General features: G+C 37.6%; 1 protein-coding gene across 1 annotated transcript in view; it reads left to right on the forward strand.

The window, feature by feature from the left end:
- The window catches only part of SLC9A6 (solute carrier family 9 member A6), a 57,769-nt gene that overhangs the window by 18,417 nt on the left and 24,672 nt on the right, over positions 1–14,680 (forward strand). Inside the window, exons 7-10 of the mRNA XM_081276613.1 lie at positions 5,090–5,231; positions 7,057–7,162; positions 7,457–7,545; positions 11,319–11,432. Coding sequence (XP_081132739.1) covers positions 5,090–5,231; positions 7,057–7,162; positions 7,457–7,545; positions 11,319–11,432 — 451 coding nt within the window. The remainder of the gene's footprint in view (positions 1–5,089; positions 5,232–7,056; positions 7,163–7,456; positions 7,546–11,318; positions 11,433–14,680) is intronic.

Consider the following 14,680-nt stretch of genomic DNA (forward strand, 5'->3'; position numbering starts at 1 on the left):
ATCATTAGCTGTATAAGTGTATTAATGGAGTTGAGCAAATGGTTCCTTCCCAAAAGCTGAAGGGAATACAGTTGTGTTGCTGCCTATGGGAGGTTACTATCTGGAGTACTCAGTGATATTTTGGTCACTATCTTTAATTTCCCTTTGAAGTATGTTTTAAAGTATGAAGTGTTTTTAAGTATGATAGATATGAATAATATATGTTGCATTTTCTTCGTTTGCTGATTATCTACTGTTCATATTCTGTATAAGCAGTTTTGCATCAAAGGGGAGAGGACCTCTTTCCAAAGGAGTTAGGTTTGGCAGTTAACAGGTTTAAGACAACACTTACTTATGTTTCAGGTTGTTTTTGTTTCTGCTTTTATGCATCTTATTAGATTAGCAGTTTTCTCTTTTAAATATTTTTTTAGTTGTAGATGGACACAATACTTTTATTTTACTTATTTATTTTTTGTGGTGCTGAGGATCAAACCCAGTGCCTCACACACGCTAGTCAAGTGCTCTACTACTGAGCTACAACCCCAGCCCAGCAGTTTTTTTTAAGTTAGTACTTTTAATCTGGTTCCCTCATACATTGCTATATGAGGTAAATCTGTACATACTGACATAGTATGGTGTGTGTGTGTATACGTGTGTGTATTAGTTGGTTAATTAGTTAAAGATACAGTATAGGATGCATAGTATTTCATTGAATGAACCCAATTATCCTGAAGACCTAATTTCATACTACTTTAAAACATGTTTGGCAGTGGTTTGCATTTTATAAAAAGGAACTACAGTGAGTAAATAAACATGACCAACTGTTTAACATCACTAGTTCCTAGAGGTATACATGTTAATCTGTGGCCATTTTTACTGTTTAATTAGTAATAAAAAATTGTTAATGATTAAAATTACCATTTGTAATGGTGCAGTTAGTCATTCTAAACTGGGGGCAGTCCTATCCCCTGCTCCAGGGATATTTGATAATGTCTAGGGACATTTTGGGTGCCATGATGAGAGAGTTACTACTAGCATCTAGTGGATCTCAGAGACCTTCAGTGTACAGGACAAATACCTAAAATGCTGGGGTCAAGAAATGCTGTTGTAGCTGCACACCTGTAATCCCAGTGGCTCGAGAGGCTGAGGCAGGACGATCATGAGTTCAAAGCCAGTCTCAGGAACATTGAGGCACTAAGCAACTCATTGAGACCCTGTATCTAAATAAAATACAGGGCTGGGGATGTGGCTCAAGTGGTAGTGCGCTCACCTGGCATGTGTGCATTCCGGGTTCGATCCTCAGCACCACATACAAAGGTGTTGTGTCTGCCGATAACTAAGAAATAAATATTAAAAAATTCTCTCTCTCTCTCTCTCTCTCTCCCTCCCTCCCTCCCTCTCTCACTCTCTCTTTAAAAAATAAATAAATAAATAAAATACAAAAGAAGGCTAGAGATGTGGCCCAGTGGTCAAGTGCCCCAGAGTTCAGTCCCCAGTACCAAAAAAAAAAAAAAAAAAAGAAAGAAAAGAAAAGAAAGAAACAAATGCTGGTGTAGTGAAACTAGACCACTCATACATTGCTGTTAACATTAAATTGATGTCCTCTTTTGTCATTTATGATAATAAAATTTAACATATATTTGTGATAAGAATTCTAAGTGTTGACTTATGAAGTAGAAAATTCCTGAAATTTCAGCTTAAAAAATCAGGATTTTCATCTCTTCATTAGTATATTAACATACTTATAAACATAATTTTTTAAACAAAAAGCATAGTACTACACATGCTTTTCTATATCTTGCTTATTTCACTTGGACATGGTACTATGTTTATTGTCTAATTTCCCACTGTGTGGATGCACCACAAATTTAACTTACCAATCCCCTGTTGGCTAACATTTAGTAGGTTGGTTTGTTGTTTTTGTAGTGCTAAGGATAGAATCCAAGACCTTATGCATGCTAGGCAAGTACTCTATCACTGAGCTATACCCCAGCCTAGTGTTTGGTGTTTTGAAATATCACATTACTATGACTTCCATCACGATGATCGTATTTATGTGTAAATCTCTGAATCCTTGAGAGTATTTGTGTGGGGTAACTTTTGTTGTTGTTTTGTAGGATACTTTTGGGGGGAGTGAGTTGTGTACTGCGGATCTAACACAGGGCCTCATACACACTGGGTGTTTTAGTTTTTGCATTTAGGTTTTGCATCACTGCAACCAAAAAATACCCTCCAAGAACAACTTAGAGGAAGAAAAGCTTATTTAGCCCCAAGGTATCACAGATTTCAGTCCATAGATGGCTGACTCCATTGGGCTGGTCCCTAGGTAAAACAGAACAATATGGGAAGGGTACTGCATTGGGAAGGTGCACCTTTCATGACTCAAGGAAACAGAGAGGGAAGCAGGAAAGGTGCCACATGGAAGTTACATCCTTCCAGGGCACACCCTTAGTGACCCACCTCCTCCAGCCATGTTGCATGTTACAGCTCTCATAATCTAATCATTTTACCTCTGAATATTCTTGCATTAACAGGAACTTTGGGGGACACCTCATATCCAAACCATAATACTGGATAAGCTGTCTACCAGTAGGATACTTTTAAAGGTAGAATTTCTAAGATAATGGATATGATCATTTTAAAAAGTTGGGAGATATTATTTTATTTCCCTCCAAAATTGCAGTGAAGACCTTTTGAAGGCAGTTGAACAAAATGTAAAAAGAGCCATAGGTATGGTAATGCTCTATTTCTAGGAATGTAGCACAAGGCAATAGCCCAAAGTATGTAAAAAAAAAAAAATCACCAAGATATTCCTTCATGCTGTTGTTATAGAAACAAAAATATTGAAAACGACTTCTAAATGTCTAACAATGGACATATGGTTAAATAAATTTTAAAAACCGTGATCACTGTTGGTTAAAGAAGCAGAATTCAAAACTGTATATTCACTGATTATAATTAAATGTGAAATATTATGCATGTGACAAAAAGAGGGGACACAAATAAAGAAAATAATATTTATCTGTCAGGAAAGTAGAATGATAGGGTGATTTCCTCCCCAGCTGAATATTGTATGACTTTCAGAATTTTAAAAAAAAAGTATGCATAAAAATGTTAACGCCTCAAGATAAAATGTTGGCTGATGTAGAAGATGAGTTAAGATTTCAAATCAGAAGCCAGGATTTGCCTTAAACAGAAGAAAAGAAACCCCTCAACTTATCATGTTTTCCATGCATCCTTGTACATTTTAGTGATTAAAGAATAAAATAGGGGCTGGGATTGTAGCTCAGGGGTAGAGTACTTGCCTTGCATCTGAAAGGCACTGGATTCAATCCTCAGCACCACATATAAAAGTCTACAACTAAAAAAAATATATTAGAAAGAAGAATTCTTAAAGTTTAAAAAAAGAACAAAATAATAATTAGTGTGTCTCTTGAATTTACTTGAACTAATCCAGGCAAAGCAACCTCATGAGGCATGGCATAGATATTTTTCCCAGCCATCATCTTGGAAAATATTGCCAGGAAGAAAGAATGTTATTGTCGCAACATCCTTTGTTTTTCCAACCAGCTTATATATTTTAATGCTATAATGTGTTTAGATTTCATTTATGATGGTAGGACCCTTTATGTGTAGGTAAGGTAGCATTATATTAAAGGTATTTAATACTTATCAAAACAATATCAAATCTACTGGACCCCAAATAAATATTTAAACACAAATATTTAAATTTTTCAGTTAAGATTGCCTCCGAAATTTGTAGATGCCACTAGCAGAAATTAATGTCAGTCATGTACTTCAATAAAATAGACAACAATTTAGAAAGTTTTAGTTTGGTCTTAGTTATTTTTAAATTTAACCTGGCATGTATGAAAAGAACTTGTTGTATATGGAATAGTAAAACACATTTTTTAGCCTTGAACCACAAGAAAAAAATGGCAGTAACCACAGGGTGGATTCATTATATTCTTAGGAATGTGCTTTTTTCCTCTGTTTCTTTGACATGACTTGTATGATGCTTTTGAGTCTAGACTTTTTATAATGCTGGTACCTCAATTAACTGAGCTGAGAACCAGTAAGCACTGTTGGCAGAGACCTGCTGACAAGAGCAATTTTCTCAGCTATTTCTGTTTCCTGTGGTGACTATTATAAAAGAAGCTTTTTCAGACCAGGTTTGGACTGTGAGTTCAAGATGGAGAGTGTCCCCTGTAATTGCCTGTCTTGGCTTGGTATGGAGTGACTTTCTTTCAGAAGTTTGGGGTGGAGGATCCAGCTGGGTATGCTCAAAGTACTGTTGAATGGATTCTAATTTCTTGGAAGGCCTTTCAAGCCCTTTTCCTATAAAAGTCCATTTTAGTGAGTGAATAGATATTAGGCATCTGGCCCATTCTGGTTTTCTAAAAGTTAGAAGAGCTCTTCAGTCACCTTTTTTCTTCCCATAGGAAAAACAAAGTGTGACTGGGTTAAGTATTGAATAACATTCGTATGCCTCTGCTGGAAACAAGTGGGACTTGTCACTAGTTTGTTCCCATTAGTGTGTTGGAGTTTGGGGGCACTCAGTAAGTGTAGTTCTTCAACAGAATCCCCAAATTTTACTACTGCATAGAATTGAGGATGGAGGAACAGGTTTGGAACAACTTTTGTGTAGAGGTCTTTACAATGTTCTACCTCTTAAAATTGTCGTTTAAAAAAAAGCTGAGTTTTTTTTTTGGGAGGGTGGGTTACTGGAGATTGAACTCAGGAACACTCAACCCCTGAGCCACATCCCCAGCCCTATTTTGTATTTTATTTAGAGACAGGGTCTCACTGAGTTGCTTAGTGCCTCGCTTTTGCTGAGGCTGGTTTGAACTCGCCATCCTCCTGCCTCAGGCTCCTAAGCTGCTAGGATTATAGGTGTGTGCGCCACCGTGCCGGTTAAGAAAAGCTGAGTTTTCTTGCTAGCTGGATACACGCAGGTTTTTTTTTTTTTTTTGTAACCTTTTGCCCTTATTTTGACAATTCAAGCCCAAGGGTTTTTTTTTTTTTCTCATTTCATCTTTCAAGTTCTGTACTAAGTAATGTTTTAAAGGCAAAGTTGCTTCTAGAAGTAAGAGCATTCTCTTTTTTGTAGTTCAATAGTGGCATACCAGCCAGCTGGAGACAATAGTCACACCTTTGATGTCACAGCAATGTTCAAGTCTATTGGAATCTTCCTGGGGATCTTCAGTGGATCTTTTGCAATGGGTGCTGCTACTGGAGTGGTGACAGCTTTAATATCCTTTTATCATTGTTTATCTTTTCTTGTTAACCTCACAAGGTAGTTAAACATGTAATCCTTGATTTCTCCTAGCTCCATGATTGGAATTGTATTATAATTATTAACCTTGTAACCAAGTGCTTGGTTTGAAAATCTGAAGCAGTTATCTTTGACAATAAGTTAATTAAATAATTTTATTGCTTTGCATAGGGCCCAGTGCCTTAAAACTTTTGTACAATAATCTAATTAGACACAAGATTCCTGTGATAGAAAAAAATTTTTTTAAAGAGAGAGTGAGAGAGGAGAGAGAGAGAGAGAGAGAAGAGAATTTTTTAATATTTATTTTTTAGTTCTCGGCGGACACAACATCTTTGTTGGTATGTGGTGCTGAGGATCGAACCTGGGCCGCACGCATACCAGGCGAGCGCGCTACCGCTTGAGCCACATGTGATAGAAAATTTTAAAGTTGTGGATTAAATTGATATAAAGGGATGGTAGGAAAGAGGGTGGAATGAGATGGACACCATTACCCCAAGTACATATATGAAGATACACACACACACACACATACAAAAGGTACATATACTTCAAAGAGCTTCTGGGCATTCTATTGTTGCTGGTCAACCTGGCAATCTTCTGCTCTTTGTTTAATAGGACAGACAGGAGATATACAACCTGATGTTACATGAACAAAATATGGTTCCCTGGTGAGGATATAGAGGATTTCATCCCAGATCTCCCAATTTTAAACTTTGTGCTCTAGAGCCAATACTGCCACTAGTTAGCTATGAGAAATACTGGCAGTTCGTTCTTATTTTCATTCAGAAGATATTTCCTGATTGTCTGCTACATGCCAACTGCTATGCTCTGAGTATTAAAGATAAACAAGGCAAATGTGGCCTCTACCTGCCTGGAGGATCTGGTGTTGTGGTAGATGCAAACATGATAGACATGTTGACACTTTGCCTCTTTGGATCTCAGTGTAGGAAAATGGAAGGTGGGGACAGGAGGAAAGTCAAGTGGATCTTGATGTTCTCTAAGGAGTTTCCAGCTATAAATCTAAGATACTTTCATATAAAACAAATATATATATTTTATGAGAATCTCTTTGTTTGGTATACATGGTGGAAGAGACTTCTCTAGTGTTTTTTATAGGTGAATTAAGGCATGAAGGACAGTAAAATAATTCCAAAGAGGGAGACAGCACAGATAGTATCTCTTCCTTGTTATGGGTTCCTTTGAGAGAAGTATATCTTGTTAATCTTTTTGTCATGATACAGAGTTGCTGAAGTAACTCTAGATTCTAGCCCAACAGTTTGTCACAATTTGGCATCGATCCTTCTACTACTGTCAACCAGCAAAATACTTTTTAAACTTGTATAAAGTGAGTTAAGTGCCTCAGTTTCTTCATTATGGAATGAATCCTCTACATTACAGATGTGTTAAATGTATGTGAAATCTCATGGAATCATGTTTTTATAAGTGTAAATTGATAGAATTTTTGAATCTGTCTTGCTTTGGACCACAGCTTCAAAGTTGCCATGTTGTATGTGCAATCTGTTGCTCTTGTCTGCCTGTCCTCCACTGTATGGTTTCTGGCAAGGTATGTCATACACATAAGAGTGGCTAAGCCATGACACTTTCTCTGAAGGGACAGCTGACTCTTCAGTAAGATGCTGATTCTAAGTTTCTTCACCTTAGTGTGTCCTTATTCTGTGGCTTTTGTGTTAGAAGGGCTAGAGAACCCTTCTCTTGCTTTCATGGTTGCCTTGCTTTGATGCTTACTTTTCTAGTCACACATTTGTATTCCAAGATCTCGTTACCAGGCTTAACTGTCTCACGTGACAAAGTTCACCAAATTGCGGGAGTTTCAGTTGCTGGAGACAGGCTTGTTCTTCTTGATGTCTTGGAGTACCTTTCTATTGGCTGAAGCATGGGGCTTCACAGGTGAGTTACTTTCTCCTTTTCATTGTAAACTCTTATATAAAAGAGTGATTTAGTAAGCCACTTCTGCAAGTGAATCAACGTCTTCATATTTGAACATATTTATGGGGATTTAAGCTGTCATTTTAGGATATCAACAAAATATTCAATAGAAGTTGTTCCTCTCAGCAAAGTAATTCAAAGTAAATGAAAATGTAGGTACCATGCATGTAATTGGCCTTTGTAAAACAAAAGCCTCAGTTTAAAAGTTGGGAGCCATCCTTTTATGAGTGAACTTGGAATTTGTTGTCTTTATAGGTGTCGTTGCAGTATTGTTTTGTGGCATCACACAAGCACATTACACATACAATAATTTGTCCACGGAGTCTCAACATAGAACAAAACAGGTAAGACCGACTTTATAATAAATTTGTGAATAAATTTTCCTCCTTTCAGCAAAATACAAATTTCCTTAAAAATAGTCTTTAATTTGTTCAAGGTGTTGTCTTACTCTTCTTTTTTTTTTTAAGAGAGAGGAGAGAGAGATTTTTTAAAATTTTTTTTAATATTTATTTTTTAGTTTTCGGTGGACACAACATCTTTGTTTGTATGTGGTGCAGAGAATCGAACCCGGGCCGCACGCATGCCAGACGAGCGCGCTACCACTTGAGCCACATCCCCAGCCCTGAGAGAGAATTTTTTAATATTTATTTTTCAGTTTTCGATGGACACAACATTGTTATTTTATTTTTATGTGGTGCTGAGGATCTAACCCAGCGCCCCGTTCATGCCAGGCAAGCGCATTACCGCCTGAGCCACATCCCCAGCCCTGTCTTACTCTTCTTTTGACTTTAGAAATAGATGAGACTGGCAAGCTAGAGAGTGATAGCTTATTTAGGGTGGAGATAGATCAGCAGAATAGTCAGGGCTTATAATTGTATTTCCAGTAACCAGTTATTTAGCTTCTCTTAACCTAATGTAGCCTTTTTTAAGAGTAATGTTTTAGAAACTCACTCTGGCTTGATTAGAACTGCCACTATGTGATACAGATAAGTTTAATTTCTGATCTGACTAGATCTGTGGGGCTTGAGAACACTAACTTCCTTCAGTCTTCACTCAGACCCTGCAAAACCTCTGTTTCCAGGAACCCCAGGGGACTGTATCAGTAATTGGGTACTGAATGATCACTTGCACAGGAATTGCAGTGATCACCTGAAAGGAATTGTGAATAAAATAGACATATAATTTTCCAGTCTTAGGAAATATATGGACAAATAAATAACCAAAATGTACTGTTAGGAATAGAAACAGGTACATACTTATGATTATTATAGTAAGATTTAGGAGCTTTCCGTTTTGCCAGATAGTTTTGAGATGAGCCAGGAAAGGATCAACACTAGAGCAGGAGCAACAATTTCTTTCTTTTCTTTGCCCTGGAGTCGCAGATTTAATTTATGACTTATGCCTTCCCTACTCCTTCAGAAGTGTAATCCCAGTGTATGTCCTCTCCCAAGCATATACACTGGGGTTACACATCTTTTTAACAAATTAACTCAGTGCATTAAGAATAGAGAAGAAAACCAACTTGGGGGACGTTCAGCATTTTTCTGGGTAACAGGATAGGGCATTAATAAGCCACAGATTAAGAGTTTCCATTCTTGTTAGTGATGAGAATCCTGATAGGAATACTAGATTATGTGCTTCAGATTCTGTGACATAATAGGCCATTAGAGAAGAGGGGACATGGTTTGAGGCTTCAGTATCTGAAAGGATATCATAAAGGAAATGGTATACCTACAAGGATGGGAAGGATTTGGAAAGGCCTAAGGGAAACAAAGGTAAAAATTAAAAAGGATGCAGTAAAGTGTAGAGCAGGGGCTCACCAACTAGAGCCTTCAGATAAAATCTGGCTCTTGCCAGTCTGTTAGCTAAGAATGGGCTTTACATTTCTAAATGATTATATAATTTCTAAATGATTAAGAAAAGATCACAAGAAGATTCTATGACCCATGAAAGTTATATGGAAATCACATTTCAACATCCATTAAAGGTTTTATTGGCACACAGCCACACATACTCTTTTTTTAAGTGTATAGCTTAGGGTTTCTTTTGTGCTACACTGGCTGAGTTGAGCAGTTGTGACAGAGACCTTGTAACCTATAAACCCTCAAATATTTACTCTCTGGAAAAGTTTGCCAACCCCTATGTTGTAGTTTAAAGCTGAGACTATGCAGTCACTGTATTGTGTTCTACTGCTTACTGGTTGTGTAATCAGGAGCAAGTTATGTAACTTCTCTGTGCATCAGTTCTTTAAAATAAAATAATGCCAGGCATAGTGGTGTGTGCCAATTGTCCCAGCTATGTTGGAGGCTGAGGTGAGAGCATTGTTTGGTCCAGGCTGGTCTTGAACTCTAAGACTCACATAGTGAGACCCATCCAAAAAAACAAAACACCACCAGGACTGGGTGTATAGCTCCAGTGGTAGAGCACTTTCCTAGCATGCCTGAGGCCCCAGGTTTGATCCAGCACCACAATCAAACAAAACTAAACTAAATAAAATGAAACAGAGATGATAGATAATAGTACTTACTTCACAGAGTTGTGTTTTTTTTTCTTTTTTAATTTTATTTTGTCAGAGTTTTTTTGAGATAAAAGCAAGACAATGTACGTGAGATCCTTATTTTAGTACCAGGCATATACTGAAAAATAAATAAATGTAGCTATTATTATTAAATAAGTAGGAATAATAGCATATTAAATCAGTTAAGTATAATTAAACCTAACTTACTTGTTTTAATGTTTATTGTCATTTTTTATAATAAGCCAACTCTGTCTTAAGAAGATGAACTTCGAGGAGCAGTGGCACACACTTGTAATACCAGCAACCTGAAAGTCTAATGCAGGATCGCACGTTTGTGGCCAGCCTCAGTAACTTACCAAGGCCTCTCTCAAAATGAAAAGTAAAAAGCACCAGGGATGTTGTTCACTGGTAGAGCACCCCTGGATTCACTACCTACTACTACCAAAAAAAAAAAAAAAAAGGAAAAAAAGAAAAAAGTGAAAGAAAGGAAGGAAAAAGAAGAAGAAAATTAACTAACTTGTCCAAGGCAACATAGTTAGCAAGTGGGGATGGCAAGGTTCAAATCTAGGCATTATGACTCCTGAGCCCATGTTCTGAACTTCCTACTTGGTATTATTGTCCAGAGGGCTCATGAAGAAGAGCAGAGATAGATAACTATAATGGCCAGAGGGATACCAGCCTATGGTATCCCTTTCAGCAAATCTTGTATACTTGCTGTTAGTGATACTTGGGGAGGCAGTGACATGAATGGGGTGGGGTGGGCAGGAAGCAAGGGAGGGCACCAAGTGCAGGATTCTAGTGCATAAGCCCTGTCTCTAGGAGGCTTCCTCCCTGAGAGATAAGACCCACAAAAAAAGTAAAGTCAGCAGCAAGTCAGTGAAACCATCATGATACTGCAGCACTCAATGTCAGGATGAAAAGAAGTTGAATTAGCCAGGCGCAGTGGCACATGCCTGTAATCCCAGAGGCTTAGGCAGTAGGATCACAAATTCAAAGCCAGCCTCAGCAACTTAGCAAGGCCCTAAGCAACTCAGTGAGTCCCTGTCTCTAAATAAAAGGGGGGTGGGGTGGGGATGGGGATGTGACTCAATGGTTAAGCATCCCTGGGTTCAATCTCCAGTACTAATAAAAGAAGAAATTGAGTTGGATCTTTATAGCTTATAGAGAGGAAAGTATCTTGAAACTGCTGTTTTTTAGAGATTCATTGTGGGGGTAGGAAATGAGGATGTCAGGGATATCAGTTAGGGTCCTCTTGCAGCATTATGGGTGGGAAGTGATGAAAACTAAACTAGGGCAGTGGAAGACACAAGGAACATTCCAAAAGAAAAATTGACATGGTTAGGAGGTGGAGGAGAAGACTGAAGATGGGGATTCAGAGTAGGGAAGCTGATTGAAAGAGGTGAGGAGGCAACAATTCTCATTCTTTTTATGGGACTGGAAATATCTCTGCATTCACTCCCCTCTGAGTCATATATTTCGGGTTTATGCATGAAGTTTATATATGTGAAGTATCTATTTCATTATCTTAGTAATACTCATGTTTTAAAATCGCATGACTTAATTTATTTACTCGACTAATCTTTTAAAATTTCGTTTCAGTTGTTTGAGCTTCTCAATTTCTTGGCAGAGAATTTCATCTTCTCCTACATGGGACTGACACTTTTTACCTTCCAGAACCATGTCTTTAACCCAACATTCGTAGTAGGAGCTTTTGTATCCTTTATCATATATTCTGTTTTGAAAACTATCTTAATTGAAATTTTCATTTGGTTTTTGGACATATGACTGATAAGAATACATTTAAATATGTAAAATTTTCCTCTGAGTAAAACAAATAAGGATTTCAACTCTCTTTATCTATTCCATTCTATTGATTTTATTCTGTTATTTTTATTTCTGTTTATTGCACAAATAACATTGACGGATTAAAATGACAGAACAGTTTGTACCATTCTGCCAACCCCCAAAGGTAACCCTGTTTGGCTTCTGTTACTAAATAGAAGGAGGAGAACATGAATACTGAAGAACAGTTAGTAGCCTGTGTCACAGAACAGTAGATAAAAGAAGAAAGCTCAAATGAGACCCCTTTCTTTCCCTTTTTTTCTCTCTCTCTTCCATATGAGCACATTGAGTCTTTAAAAACCAATTAAAAGGAAGAAGCTGAGAATATAAAAGAGAGCCAATAAAAATGTAAGCTCATGAGAAGACAGAGTTGGAATCCCAAGTATGTGGGGAGGAATTGGCCTTCACTGGGAGGAAGGAAAGATGTACCCTTATTACAGGAGAGGATAGGGCATGTGAAGAGGTAGGTACACCTGTAAGATGGAGCTCCTAGCTGATGGCTTCTATTTTTAACTTGAAGTAGAAGGTGAGATCATCTGCTGAGAGTGAAATAGAGAAGTATCAGTTATCCATTTTATAACAAATTACCCAGAACTTAGCTTAAAACAATAAACATTCTTTACTTCCCACAGTTTTTGAGGGTCAGGAATCCTGGAACAGCTTAGCTGGGTGAATCTGGCTCCAGGATCTCTCAGGAGAGTGCAGTCATGCTATTGGCAGAGACTGTACTTAAGACTTGCCTAGGACTGGAGGTTCCTACTCCAAACTTACTCACATGGTTGTTGGCAGAAGTCTCCCATCCTGTTCCACAGGGACCTCTCCATAGGGCAGCCTAAACCATGGCTTCTCCCAGATTGAGCAAGCCGAGAGAGCATCAAGATGTTGGCTGAAATGCCTATTATAACCCAATCTTGGAAGTGGCATACTGTCATCACTTCTGCAATATTCTGTTGGTCACACAGACCAAACCTGGTACAGTGTGAGTAGCGAATATACAAGGGGACTATCTTGGAGACTGACTTCACAGGTGATAGGAGTTTTGCGGAAGATGGAGAAAGTTTATGAAATTGTTGCAGAGTGGGAGAGTGAGTTGACCAATGAAATGCAATAGGATTATTGAGCAGTAAGTAGGAATCCATTTCAGTTTGAGGAACAGATTCTACATCAAGAGAACCAGTGTGCCCTATTCTATGCCTTTGTCCAGGACTTAGCCATAAGCATGAAGAAAAGAGATAGTCCATCCAACTTTGGGCTTTTGTTCAGTGGGTGCAGTATAATAAGAGAGGGACAAAGCTAATATTAGGATATTGGAAAGATTATTACAAACACGTGGATAAGAAGGTGCGTGAATAAGAGAGAGGACTGATAAAGGAGAAAGTAAGGCCATCTTTGGACTGGAGATTCCAGTGTGGTAAAAGAATAATCATAGTGGGCTAGTGGAATGCACAATATAGAAAGAAAGGTTGTGTCCAAAGAGATGAATGTTTGCATAAGTGATTTTCAAAAGAAGTTATTTAACAAAGCTCAGAATGAAGATTTTGCCAAAGAGATTGGTATATTTTTTTAAAAATCAACACTCAATATAAAATCTCTCTTGAAAAGTAAGGTATTACTGAAATACCATTCTGCAGAATCTTCTGGATAAAAAGATAAAACTCTATTAATAAATTAAGAACCTTAGCTGAAAGACAACCATGAGATTAGTAACTTTATGTCCTGTGAATATTTAAGAAATTTTTGAGCAGTCAAATGGCTTGATCTACTGTACTCAATCTGGAAATAAGGTTAAAATGTTCTCTAGAGGTCCCTAAATCTGTTGGGAACTAAAATTCCTCAATTTAAAAATTTTGTAAAAATCGACTCTTAACAGGAGAGAGCTGTTCTCTTTCTGCCTACATTAGGTAAGATGTAGGTTTGGTTTCATGTGACAACGACTCAAATTTAACCTACATTTAAACAAGACAGAAGTTTTTCTTTTCTTTTTCATGTAGAAGTCTGAGCTGGTGTGTCAGCTCTGCTCTACAGAGTCATCAGGGACCCAAGCAACCTTATTCCTGCTCTCCTTAGGGAGTTGCTCTTTTCCATGTGGTCCAAGATGTCTCATCCCTATGTCTGCCAATTGCCTTTGAGGGCAGAAATATGTTCACATCAGTACCACTTCACATCACTTGATACACCTACATGCAAGGAAGGCTGAGAATCATAGTCTTTATCTGGGTAGCTATGTACCCAAATAAAAATAGGGAGTGGGAGGGAAGAGTGTCCACTACTATAAAGGCTAGAAAGAATGAGATACTAGGGAGAATTAGCAGTTGCTGCTATAGGATCCCACATGCTATTGTTTTCTTTTGTTTTAGGAAATCACTATTTTAGATAATTTTTATTTTAGAATAAAATCATCTCATATACCCTCCAGTTTCCCCTATTGTTAACATCTTAGCCTGCTACATTTTGTCACAACAAATGAGCCAATATCAATACATTATTATTAACAAAAGTTCATACTGTATTCAGATTCACACAAATTTTTCCTGATGTCCCTTTTCTGTTTCAGCGTCCCATCCAGAAAACCATATTATATTTGGTTGTCATGTCTCTTTAAGTTCTGCTAAACTGTGACAGTTATTCAGCTATTCCTTGTTGTTAAGGACCCTTGGCAGTTTTGAGACATATTGACCAGGTATTTGGTTGAGTGTTCCTCAACTGGAATTTGTCTGGTGTTTTCCCCATGATTAGATTAGGGTTATGTTTTCTTTGGGATGAATACCTCAGAAGTAAAGTACTGTTCCCTTAGCCTCCCTGAGCCTTTTCTGCCTCAGCCTAAGAATTGACCATTTCTTCAAGGAGTCCCGATTCCTTTTATTGGAGAATGATATTAGAAACCAAGATCTGGATACTCGGTGTGCTCATCACTACTGAGTGTCCTAGATTCTAGTCCCTGTCAGCTGATAAACCAAGGAAATAATCTATGTATATACTAAGTGATGTCGTTACATATATCTATAAATATTTCATTTTGTAGCTATTTATATCTCCATTAAACTAAACATGAGTTCATACTTAAGCTCCAACTATATTCCATTACTTGCCTGGCTACATCAGCATGCCCAGTGTGCCAT

The sequence above is a fragment of the Spermophilus citellus genome, assembly GCF_964194105.1.
Source record: "Spermophilus citellus genome assembly, chromosome: X".
NCBI classification, from domain to species: domain Eukaryota; kingdom Metazoa; phylum Chordata; class Mammalia; order Rodentia; family Sciuridae; genus Spermophilus; species Spermophilus citellus.